The 12,154-nt window shown below is 36.7% G+C and overlaps 2 protein-coding genes across 2 annotated transcripts; one reads left to right on the top strand and one right to left on the bottom strand.

The window, feature by feature from the left end:
• Positions 1-2,054: 2,054 nt before the first annotated feature.
• Positions 2,055-4,391, top strand: LOC139884176 (uncharacterized). The gene is made up of 10 exons (XM_071868243.1): positions 2,055-2,102; positions 2,189-2,250; positions 2,382-2,472; positions 2,647-2,733; positions 2,973-3,027; positions 3,136-3,140; positions 3,378-3,562; positions 3,777-3,859; positions 3,965-4,065; positions 4,176-4,391. The coding sequence occupies exons 1-10, from the start codon at positions 2,055-2,057 to the stop codon at positions 4,389-4,391; spliced, it is 933 nt and encodes a 310-aa protein (XP_071724344.1).
• A 1,796-nt stretch (positions 4,392-6,187) lies between these two features.
• Positions 6,188-8,285, bottom strand: LOC139884175 (DNA-damage-repair/toleration protein 111-like). Its single transcript, XM_071868241.1, has 2 exons — positions 7,416-8,285; positions 6,188-6,484 (listed from the first exon to the last, which is right to left on the bottom strand). Exons 1-2 carry the CDS (start codon positions 8,283-8,285, stop codon positions 6,188-6,190), a joined length of 1,167 nt encoding a protein of 388 aa, XP_071724342.1.
• Positions 8,286-12,154: the final 3,869 nt, after the last annotated feature.

Here is a 12,154-nt window from a genome sequence, read left to right as displayed (position 1 = left end):
TGACGCCTAGAGTCCATAGAAGGAAGGAACGCGAGAGAGCGTGAGGTATCTGAGGTGGCCGCATGTGCAAGTATATCATCGAGCCGATGGCAATGGCTACCAATAGACAACCAATGCTGGCAACGATGATATTCGTGGGGGTTTGAGGTTGTGGAGGAATATACGAATCAATGGAAGGTGGTGTGAGTGGCGGTAGTGTAAAAAGCGTGGGTGGTGGTAGTGCGGAACTAGATGGGGATATAGATGGTAGAAGAGATGATAGTGGAGAAAGAGAATGAGATGGCAGTAAAGAAGTTAATGGTGTTAGAGAGTAACCTGATGCATGTGGTTAAGCTTAATGGTTCATGTAATGTATAGGCCTTTTGATGTTAGTCGATGTTTGTGATACCATTTTGCAGGTTAACGTACGGCCTATGCAAGAAATTAAGCACAATGATAGTGGTTTGCTAATTACTGTACAAACTAATCTACATTTTTGGTGAATGAATTATATAAATATGCCTAATAAATATTCCTATATATAATGATATCTATAAAAATATTGTTACCATATATTTGTAGCTAAAGAAGTCGTTAAGTTTGTCTAGCTTGATATATCCTTCACTAGAGCTACAATAATATTTTCACATTTTATGAGATTTCCCAAATTATATGCATCTTACTCAAGATTCTTTTGGTGAGATTTTCACCGAATTCTATCTAAAATATTAAAATAAATCTTATTTATGTTTGAAATTTTATGATTTGCTTTGGATTCATTACTACAAAATGTCAAATGACAAATAATGTTGCCTATAAAATTTCATTTCACAATACACATGTAACAAATAATTTTTCTTTTGCTAAAACACCATACAATTAAACTAAGATGAAGAAGATTGTTCTGAAAGTGACATTTCTAGTATTTCTCATGATCATGTATTGTAAGTGTCTTATTTTCACTCACCGTGTTTTATCATTAAGCCGTCTAACTAATTTATTTTTGTTATCAAAATCAAACAAAACTCTTGCGCTTATACTGTTAATGAAATTTTCTTTACATGGACAATAGTAATTCCTCCATAGTAGTTTTTTTTTTTTGGTTATATGTTTGTAGGAGAGACAATACCAGCATATATAGTTCGTACAGGTTCAGTCAGGTATGGTACCATTTTGCCGGAGTGATGCCGATTGTCGGAAGATATGTAAACCTGTAACGACTCAGCCAAGGTGTTTTGATAGACAATGTATATGCCATGATCCCAAAACAACTGTCAGTGTTGATTCATTAGGAAATTTGATATAAATTATGTTACAGATATCCATTTTCAATAAACCAAAAACATGATTTAATAATTAAAAAAAAAACTATTATGTCATATCTATATTATTTTTTTGAAGTTATATATTATTTTTGTTTGTGTTATTGTGTTATTTTAATCCGACTCGACCACGAATTAATTGTAAATAAATACTTTCCAATATTCTAAAATAAAATAAAATTGTAAATACTTTCCGTTTATTTTATTTTGTGATTTTCTCAGGTGGGCCTAAAAGCTCATAACGAACACTGCAATATCCGAAAAAGCTCGATACTATCTTATGTACTTAGTACTGCATGTAGAAGATTTCCGTTGCCTGAAGCCTATTATCGATTGGAGAGGAAGCCACAAAACCAGTCAATTGAACCGAACTAACGAAAAAAATATGAGACCCAATATTGATTCGATCGATTATAATTTAATTGAAACTTATATCGATCAAAAGTGATGAAATTGATTGACTCGTCAAAAAAAATTATATAGAAACCGAAGTTTCATTAGATCCAATTGAAGTTCTTAAGGTTGAAATTCTAATTGCAACCCAACCGAACCGACTGATGTAGACGCATAGTCAGCTAATTTATGGTTTTCTGGAAACCTGGTCCAACTCCCAACAATGAATCGATTTTCCAATTTAGCCCCCAAAACCTCGACTAAACCTTCCACTCGACATCAGCTCTGGAACTCTCTGCTTTTAACACACTTCAAAGAGGCATTTCATCGAACACCTGGTCTGGAAAGATTAAAGAAGCCATGAAGGGTACAAAACCAGCCGTCTTAAATTTGGCAGAGAAATGCAAGGTCTCTATCTCTCTCGATAAATTCTCATTGAGCTTAATCTTCTTTAATCTCGTCGCATGTGATTATCATCATTGAATTTTCTGCAGAATATACTGGCTTCAAATTGGCAAGGTCAACTCAATACTGTTAAAGCTGACGCCAAAGGAAGGTACCCTCTTTTGCTCATTTTGTTTTGAAGGTTTAATTCATGTCTATTCTCTGAAAAGAAATGAACTTAAAAATGCCCAGTGAATTTATTCATTAATGTTGATTTCCGTGCTAATTTGTGATTTTTTTAAGCAAGGAGGGCATATTTTCTTCGAAGGTGAAGTACTTTGTGAAGAGAGGAAGGCCATATATCTGGGTACCTGAGAAGGAACAACACAATGTGGTATTTATTCTCTTCTTAGCTATGCCACTAGCTTTGGTTATTACGTAGAGTAGATAGCATTCTGAATTCTAGTGGGCTCATTCTTGTTTTGATTGTCATATGAACGTAGAAAAGTGCTGTTGTGCTAAAAAATATTTAAGGTCTTGATGAATGACAGATTTCTTGTTTATGCAGAACACTATTATAGATGAGCGTGTTTCATTTGCTATTTCCAGTCCATATCCAGGGCCCCTGAAAAGTTTACTTAAATCAATAAAGAAGGTCAGTATTGATAAGGAGTAGCACACCATCTTTATTCTCATTCAGATATCATAGAGAATGGTTCATATGAAACTATGTTATAAGCCAGTAAGCCTTTCTGCTTGATTTCAATTTTCGACATCAGGGTTGAAATATGTTCTTTTGAACTGTATTCTATGCTAGAACACAAGCGCAGATTGTATTAGATGTGTCTCAATATATAGCCAAACTATCATTATTGATGTATTTGCTTGTGACAGTTACCAGCTAGGGTTGCTTTGGCTGGCGATGTTGTGTCTCTCAAACCTGAAAAATGTAAGTTTCTTTATGTTGAACATTCTATACTTATAATATGAGCACGAACCACATGCGAAACTGTTGAATGTGAAATTTTTTGATCCACTGTGATTTAGTTCTTGATAGGCTTAGTCTGTCGTAAAGGTTCCATACTCCTTGTAGAATTCCTTTCTAAAGGATATCACGGTAGCCAAGAAGGATTCATAATCTGACAAGTATATTAACGAGGAAAGCCACATCCTTTTAAGACATTTCCAGATTCAGTCATATATTAGTTACCTTCAGGAGGACCAAGTAACATGCTAGTATGTACTCTGTTTTGACTTTTGATAGTGTTGATTCACTGTTCTTTCTTTCTGTTGTCGTAGGCTCATCGTGCTGCAGAAAGTCTTCAAGCATGCATAGAGTCTGAAGAGAGAGCGATTAAGGAGTCCAGTTATACGGTTTCTGGTGTATTAAGTTCTTCTAGTCACCTTCTTACCTCTCGAAGTGAAAATCTCAAGGCGTTACTTGATGAGGGCACAGAGTATGTTGTTTACAAGTTCAATATAAGGTAAGAAACCTCCATTTTGATTTTTTCATTTCTCTTGTACTAGAATCTCCGCCTGATGAAACTCACAATAGTCACCGAGGCTTGCTGTTTTTTTTTTTTTTTCAATTTGCTTCATCCAGTGAATGAAAATTCCATATTTTCAAAACCGTACTTATTCTTCTTTTCACATGGGCACTTATCTGCTTTTGTCTGACATAAGTTTTTTGTTGTCCAGCTCATGGATGTGGATTGATGGACATGGAAGGACTCATAAAATTGATCTTGAAGATATGGCAAAATATAATGCAGATAAGTTAGGTGAGACGCTCATTCAAACACTAAAACTTAATTCTGATCATAATAGTTTCATTTTCTTCCTTTAAATTTGTATATGTGCTGATATTTACACTTTCATTTATGAAGCGCCATTTTCTGCACAGCTCATCGATGGTATCAATCAAAGCGAAGCCAGGCGTAGAGCTCTGATGATCCTCTGTCTCACATACTTAAATGCAAGTGCAAAAGTAAGACTCCTTACTTCATCAGAACTGAAATTTGGGATGCATATTTCGTTTTGCTTGAAGTGGAAAAATCATCTTACTTGTGACAATTCTGATTATTCTATATTACCAAGGATGCATATATGCTCTCTGTTGATCGGAAGGGATTTGACGTGCTGGGGAAGGTTCGAAGGGCGGTGATTAAAGATGGGGCTGGAGAGTACCAGTGGAAAGAATTCAGGTTCACATTCAAGGAAGAAGCATCTGACATCGAGACGTTCTGTCGTTTACTTGTTGAAATGGAAGAAGAAGCTCTCAAAAAGGTCTCAAGTTTCAGCGGTCTAACTTGAAAAGGCAGGCAATTTGATGTATATGTTTTATTCTGGGTTGTTGTAGCAGAAAACCTCTTGCCGGACAAGAAAACCCTACAAAATACTTATTTTATCAATCAATTTAACTTTTTGTTTTTTATTATTATTATTTTTATTTGTTGAAACTTGGAACCGAAGTTTCAGAATTTCATTCAGATGCAGTCACGCGCGTCTTTCATGCGCGTGAGGCATGTTATGTGAGTGTCATACGTTAGTTACTCTCCACTCTTCTAGTATATCATGCAAAACCAACTCACAAACCAACCAACCAATATATGTACAGTACGACATGAAAACGTCTCTCAACACAAACACAACACAGTCTTATTAAAATATCAACTCCCACTCTCTCAATTTCAAACACTCAAAAAATCAGGAGATTGAGAGGGAAGGATGAAGGAAGCGAGATCGACGGCGGCGACTACTTCCGGAGGAGGAGGAGGGAGGAGCGAGGGCGATAAAGAGAGGACGAAGATAAGAGAAAGGCAGAGGAGAGCTATTACGAGTAAGATATTCCATGGACTTAGGAGGCATGGAGGATTTTCTCTTCCTCCTCGAGCAGATATCAATCAAGTCCTTCGCGAGCTTGCAAAGAAGCTGGTTGGATTATCGAACCTGATGGAACTACCTATCGATCCAACGTACGTGATTCATTTCCAGCTTTTGCAAAATCATAAATTCTTCTTTGCTTGATTTTATCATGGCATAATATACAGTATAATCTTTGTATGTGGACTGACCGGAACTCATTTTGAACTTTGTTTTCTTAAAAAGGATTGATTTTGAATATTTTCTTAAAAAAAGAATTAATTTTGAAACGTTCCTATAGTACGAGGACTAAATAGTAGTTAATTGGTTTCCCAATCAAGGTTGTGAATGGCTGTCCAGTTTGTGGCACGAAAACGAGCACCACCGCAACACCACAAGCAGTATCATCAATGGCGCCGGGAATAGCGGAGGAGAGTGCTCGAGGACAGCTTCTCCACTCCGAGCCCAAGTCGAAGAATCCATGCTAAAGAAGAAACCGACAGTTGGGACCACCAGAAATGAAATCCCTCATTTTCCACCTAATGTCAACTTCAGTGACTTGCCAATGTCACTCTCTTCCATGTACGGTGGTTTTGGCGGCATTTCCTACTCTTCTGCTGCCACATCCGTTACATGGGCATCAAATCAGAACACACCACCAGTCATGCCGCCGTGTACGTCAACAAACCAGCACACACCAGTCGGGTTGTGGGAGGAGGTCATGGCATCGAACCAGAACACACCAGTTGGATCGCCTCTGCATCATCCTCATCACGACCAGTTTGGAAGTTTCCACTTTTAGGCAGTGATTGATTTCTATTCTAGGTCAAATCATAGTAGTAAAATACAGACTAAAACCTTATTTATTTATTAGTAATATTTTCATAAGTAAGAAATCATGTATCAAGTCAAGCATAAAACCTCACATATTCTAAATTCAGATAGTTAAAACATCAAGGAAGGCTATAAAAGTAGAATGCAGATTCTGTTATTATGCCAAAAAACTTGCATGCATTGTAGTGACAATATCTTAACTGAGAATGAAACCTTAGACAGAAACAGTAAACATCTGCTTCAAGTCTGCCTACTTTTCCATGTTACAAAATGATTTCCTATTAAACACCTGGAAACGATTTGAACAGACCTCCAAGTTCTCCTACTAGATTGTTCAATTGCTACAGACTCAGATCTCAGTCCATTACTGTCTTGACGAGCAAGACTTAGAGTATTAAACCTTACTGTTTAATTTAAAAGAAACCAGGCACTTCCCCAGGCAATGGGGCTAACTCATTTTTACCGAATCTTTCTTCACTGTAAAAAGCAGCTCGCACAACTCTACCGCCGAAAAACCTACCATCAAGGTCAATATATGCTTTTGTGGTTTCTTCTGATCTCTCGAACTGAATGAAAATTCTGACGGCTTCCTCAGAAGGGAAATTTGGCTCAGTTATCTCAAATATAAGAACCCTTGTCACTGTGCCGTACTTTGCACACTCAGATGCAACTTCATCCTCTAGCTCATCGTCAACCTCGCCAGGGCCCACCTAGAGGAAAAAAAGAAGTCAGTCAGTAAAGGCAAGAAGACAAAATCAGCATCCAAAGTAAACACAGAATTTCGATTATGGAGAGTCGAGACAAAAAGGCCATAACTTTCCAAATTAACAAGTAGGGGATGCCACAAAAATACAGACAATGAACACTAAAAGAATTTCAATTTGATGAGGAGATATATATTACTACACAAATCCCGCAATAAACCATAAATTTCACTCGAAACAATTACTCAATACCAATTCTGATTCGTTTATCTGCTTGCTTGAAAAAGACGAATAACAATAACTTCAAGAGTAGACAGAACACTCTCAAAGAGAGCAGAGAGTTGGAATAAGTATATAATACATGTTTTAGAACCACAAGGGAATAACAAACCTTTCAAAAATTTTGCTCCAACCGTTTCTGTGTTAGCATAAACTATCGTCTTACTAATAAAATTCTATCACATTTGGAGCTATTTATCAGCTTCATTGATTATTGAAGAAAAGAGGGAGCTATTTTCAAAAGGGAGGAACTTTCAACAGATCCACAGGCTATACAGGAGATATAAAGGATTATTTTTCAGGCCTAGACAAAATGCAGCTAACTTGGACACGAGAGTCTAACAAGCAACAACAAATACACTCCATAGTGTTGAGATCTCAGTCAAACAAACTGAGCCTATCGGATGCATGATACCAATTATTCAAAATATCAACATGCTACCAGTAAATAAACAGGAACATGGGAAATGCATGCAGAACATGGGATAGTCAAAAACATAATGTTGTCAATTTTTCATTATTGCAAAGAGTGATCAATCAATAATCACCATTTCTATATACTTTCAGTCATCGTTATCATGCGAAAATATACACCCGTCAGTGAGATGATTAAAAACTAAACCTTTCAGGCATTATAAAGTTGGGAAAAATATCATACCATGTTTCTAAGCATTAACACCCTAGTTGGTGGCCCATTGAAATTGACACCCTTGACCTTCTTGTCTGCGGCCTTGGTATTCTCACTAGCATTAACAATGACTCCAGCTCTCTTATCTGTCTTCTTCGCCATTAATGGTGTAGTAATCCCCTGCTCTTGCTTTCCCAAACCTTGTCCTTGCTTCCATCCCATTTTCGCCATCATCCTCTGTGCGGCCGTCATCTGACCACCAGCTCCTACACCTAAACCGCTCGTCTCAGACTTTCCTATACTAAAACCTCCCACTCCGCCACCACCACTAGCACCCTCCACATTCTCATCAGTTGGCGACGGCGACCTTCCCCTGCCTCCTCTACCACCGCTACTCATAGCTGCACGCCTTTTCCAAGCCTCTTCTCCCGAAATACTCAACTCCGATCTCTCTCTCATCCTTTCTCTTTCCCTCTCTCTTTCTCTCTCCTCCTCCTCTTGCCTCCTCCTCTCCAATTCTCTCCTAGTCTCCTCCTCCACCTGCTTCTTCTTCCTCTCTCTCCTATACTCCTCATAATCGTTCGGTCTCGCAGGGTCGTATTCGTCGACGACTGCAGAAGTAGCACCAACAAACGCGGGTTGAAGGGCGGAAATCTCATCCGAAGGCAGCGCCGATGACACGGAAAAGCTAGTTGTGTTGGCGGCGGCATTGGAGGCAGATGGCAGTTTAGAGCTGATCAAGGTTCTATTGGGTTTAAGCACAGTCTGCGGCGTAAAAGCGGGTTTACGCAGCGTCGATGGAGCCATCTTGGTCGCACTAGACCACACATTGGTCGAAGCGGCGGTGGGCTTGTCCTCGTCGGACGGTGGAGGGAGGTCTCCGTACAATCCACCGAGCATTGCGTATTCCTTTTTACGCTTACAGTGTTGATCAATTCAATTACAGTCCGAGACTGAAATCGCGATAATTTGGGTGAAGTTGAATTTGGGAATGATTTTCAAACACTTCGGTGTATTAGGGATTTGATTTGAAGAATTTTGTGCAATGCAGAAGCCCACTCCCCAGAGGTTCTTCGAATGATTTTAGCTTCAACACGGTGTCGTATCGTATTAATGGAGCATATATTATTAAGTTTGTACTTTGTTCAGCAGTCTTTTGATAGTTATTTTTTTCACTCCTTGTACTTTTTCCTAAGGTCCAATTAAGCTATTAAACTTTGTTTTTTAAGAATATCTACCTTATACACTACAAAATATTCAAAACATTTTTGCACTGTAAGAAAATTTCATAACATAACTACTTATATCTGTGGAGTATGCAAATGAAATTGATTTATATATACTATTATTATTCATTTATTTGTAGTCCCATCTACATAACTTTGGAGGGAATTTTATGACTATTTTAAGAAAAGAGATGACTTTATCATTGAGTTAAAGGTAAAAAATAAATATACATGTAAAAATGAATATTTTTTTTATTCTTGATGCTAAAAATTCATCGATCTATAAATACTCCATCTGTATTTGAATAGTTGATATTTTAGGACTTTTCACGCATATCAATATCATTAACTTCAATATATAAATTATCCTTATTTTATAATTTTATTCTTTTTTTTCTCAATTAAATTAATGATTGTAAGTGAGTGTAAAGTTAGTGGAGGGATAAAAATGGAAAAAATGCATTGATATTCTCAAAACGTCAACTATTTAAACACAAAAAAAATATCAAAAACTCCATCTATTTGTATACAGAGGAAGTACAATACAACTAGATAATTTCAAAAAAAAATAAAAAAATTACGAGTGATTAAAATAAAACATTAAAAATAAGATGGATAGATGATCGACAACTTAAAAGGTTAGGGACCAAATAAATATTTTCACTATAGTATGATAGTAAAAAAAGTCACTGACATGCACGTGTTTTTTCCCAAGAAAAGAAAAATAAAGTGAGCTATATGTATGAATTTCAATTTATTTTAATATTACCAACTGCTAACCCCGCGATTTCAGGTCTTCTTCTTCCTCACAATTCTCACTTTATCTATTAGATGTGATCCGACCATTGCAATCCTTTCTTCCCTTAGATTAATTGGAATATAGGGTTTTGTTTAATTGCGGCTGTCCAGTTTTGTGGTCACTAATTGGCGAATTCTTGGAATAGAATATCGCTAGCGGATCTATTCCCGTTTGTTGATTCGGTTGATACGGGATTATATTGAACTTCGAGGATGTTTTGGCGTATGACAGGATTGTCCAATGCGTCTCCGGTCAGTTTTTTTCTTATTTTTTGCTTTTTAAATTGACATAATTTGATTTCTCTTTCTCCGATTTTTCATTTTTAGGAGGAGTTGTGGTTTACTATGTTTGCTTTGTAAGTTTTGCCTTGGCTGCCCTTGAATATTGTGAAAGTACATGAATTGAACTGTTTAGTCCTATCAAAGTTTGGATTTGAAATGAAATGAAAGCGATTGCTTTTGGGGATCGCTGTAGTTTAGCTTTTTCTGTACTTGGACATAATTAGGATCGACATATGATAATTGAGAGTTTACTGGAATTTTAAACTGATTTACGGGTGTTCTTTCAATCTATTTATCTGGTGTACTTGAGTAGGCTATCAATATTCCTTAACCATTCTACATTCTGCCCGTCTTAAATGGAACTGGAATACTCATCCTAGCTCAATTGTAGGTGGAGACAATATTGGACAAGGAAAGCTTTACATTGGAGGAGGTTCTTGATGAGGATGAAATTATTCAAGAATGCAAAGCTCTTAATGGACGCCTTATTAATTTGTAATGCTTCTTCATATGTACCTTTTTTTTTCTGCTGTAATTTTAATTCCTCGAGGCCTGTGGTATTCTTATACAACCAGGGAAAGAGAAATACTTTCTGGATTTTTTGTTATGTACTCCTGGCAATTCTTAATGTGGTCTTGTGGTAGTTTATTTCTTTTTCCCATTATTTGGTCCAAGATCAACATTTATGAAACAATGAATGAAAGGTTTAAGCTTAATGATCTGGATCTTTTGCAATTCTAGGAAAGCCAGTGCCTGCAATTTTTCCATTCAATTTTGGAGTGGGATTGTGTCTTTTTCACTTTTCTGTTCTACTTCCTATACCCAACAAAAAGTCTACCTTTCTTTGTTGATCAGTTACAAATAGTGTGTTATGGAAAAAGTTTTAGATGTCTGGTATTTGGATATGACTCCATGAGTTTTTTTGCTGTGAGATGGTTTTGGTTACATTAGCCCTCAAGTCACACGGCAATATATGTCATCAAATATACTGTTTTCATTCTTTCCCCCATCTTTTTAAATCAGTCCTCCAACAACTACATGGGTAGGAATGATGATTAGATGATTGTCATTTCCTGCAATGGTCAAAGCCTCAAAAAGGGTTGGCAAATCAGCTTGGCTGCACTTGCCTGTCCCACAATCAGGGCTCTCACAGAATGTTGTCTTTAGTTGATTATATTTTGAGTCAGGACAATCTTTTAGTTGTTGTCCATGTTAACATTGACACTCTTCCATGTTTAAATCTAGTCTTTTTTAATTACCTTTTGGGGAGATGAAAATAACATTTATCATCTATTTTTTTCCCCTGTATTTTAGTTTGCGAGAAAGGGCTCAGGTGGAACAACTTCTTAAATACATCGTTGAAGAAGCTCCTGAAGATGCTGAAAAGAGTCGGAATTTCAAGTCGGTTTTATGAATATAATCCTTTTGTGGAGGTTCACTGATTGATTTTTGACTGGTTATCTAATATTTTATTTTCGGAATACATAGGTTCCCTTTTATTGCTTGTGAGATTTTTACCTGTGAAGTTGATATCATTCTCAAAACACTGGTGGAGGATGAGGAGGTAATCCTTATAATTTTGGTGTTCCACTTTCTATGGTCCGCTTATATATATTTTGTACAACATTTGGTCCTTACCATTTTTGTTGCCCTTTTCTTCTTATTTTTGCAGTTAATGGAGTTATTGTTTTCCTTTTTGGAACAAAACCATTCCCATAGCACACTGCTTGCTGGATACTTCAGCAAGGTATTCAGGCTTTTTGCTTACCTTTTTCCTCGAAGCACACTTATCATTTCATCTAGTATTTATATATTATAACTTCTTTTCTAGGTTGTCATTTGTCTTTTGTTGCGGAAGACGGTTCCTTTTATGCAGTACATTAAAGTAAGCTATGTTTTCTTTTAATATATTCATCTTTTGATGTTTTTGGCCTACTTTGTTGATCTAGTATTTGAAAAATTATCTGTTGTGGTGTGTATCCCGTTTTGTGTATGAAATTGAGAGTCATAGGGCCATGTTTCATGCTATATATAGTGTCTGAATAGTCGTGAGCCACTGATGCCGAATACTTCCTGCTCTTCGTGGCATTTTTCAGTGTAGATTTTCTGACGGTGAAACTTATGTCCACTTTTCACCCACCCACATGAAAGCCCTTTAGGTTTGAAAAGTTCTCAACCCCATCAATGGAAAGGTTTTGATGTAGTGTAGGGTATGGGTGACATTACATTGTAGTTTCTTTCTGAACCCATAGTTGGGCATCATTTTTATATGGTTTCCACCATACTTCTCTTTTGGGTCGTAAGCTATGTCCCATATATAGAAGAAGGTTGTTTTTGAATCTTTTGTAAATCTCATCATGTTGGGAATTTGTAGAAGTTGTGTTATTTTACCTTGGTGCAATGTGGGATTTTTATTTGTATTTGATAAACCGCTTGGTAGGTTTCTCTAAATCTTTCAACTAC

Source organism: Rutidosis leptorrhynchoides, unplaced genomic scaffold (assembly GCF_046630445.1).
Source record: "Rutidosis leptorrhynchoides isolate AG116_Rl617_1_P2 unplaced genomic scaffold, CSIRO_AGI_Rlap_v1 contig515, whole genome shotgun sequence".
In the NCBI taxonomy this organism is placed as follows: domain Eukaryota; kingdom Viridiplantae; phylum Streptophyta; class Magnoliopsida; order Asterales; family Asteraceae; genus Rutidosis; species Rutidosis leptorrhynchoides.
The sequence above is the reverse complement of the archived record's forward strand: the minus strand, read 5'-3'. Positions and strand labels throughout refer to the sequence as shown.

Bases quoted from the DNA above. Each gene is read 5' to 3' on its own strand.
- LOC139884176 (XM_071868243.1), top strand. From the start codon at position 2,055: ATGAAGGGTACAAAACCAGCCGTCTTAAATTTGGCAGAGAAATGCAAG. The intron at 2,251-2,381 runs GTACCCTCTTTT...GATTTTTTTAAG, and splicing joins AAAGCTGACGCCAAAGGAAG to CAAGGAGGGCATATTTTCTT. The intron at 2,734-2,972 runs GTCAGTATTGAT...TGCTTGTGACAG, and splicing joins TACTTAAATCAATAAAGAAG to TTACCAGCTAGGGTTGCTTT.
- LOC139884175 (XM_071868241.1), bottom strand. From the start codon at position 8,285: ATGCTCGGTGGATTGTACGGAGACCTCCCTCCACCGTCCGACGAGGAC. The intron at 6,485-7,415 runs GTATGATATTTT...TTTTTCCTCTAG, and splicing joins TGTTAATGCTTAGAAACATG to GTGGGCCCTGGCGAGGTTGA.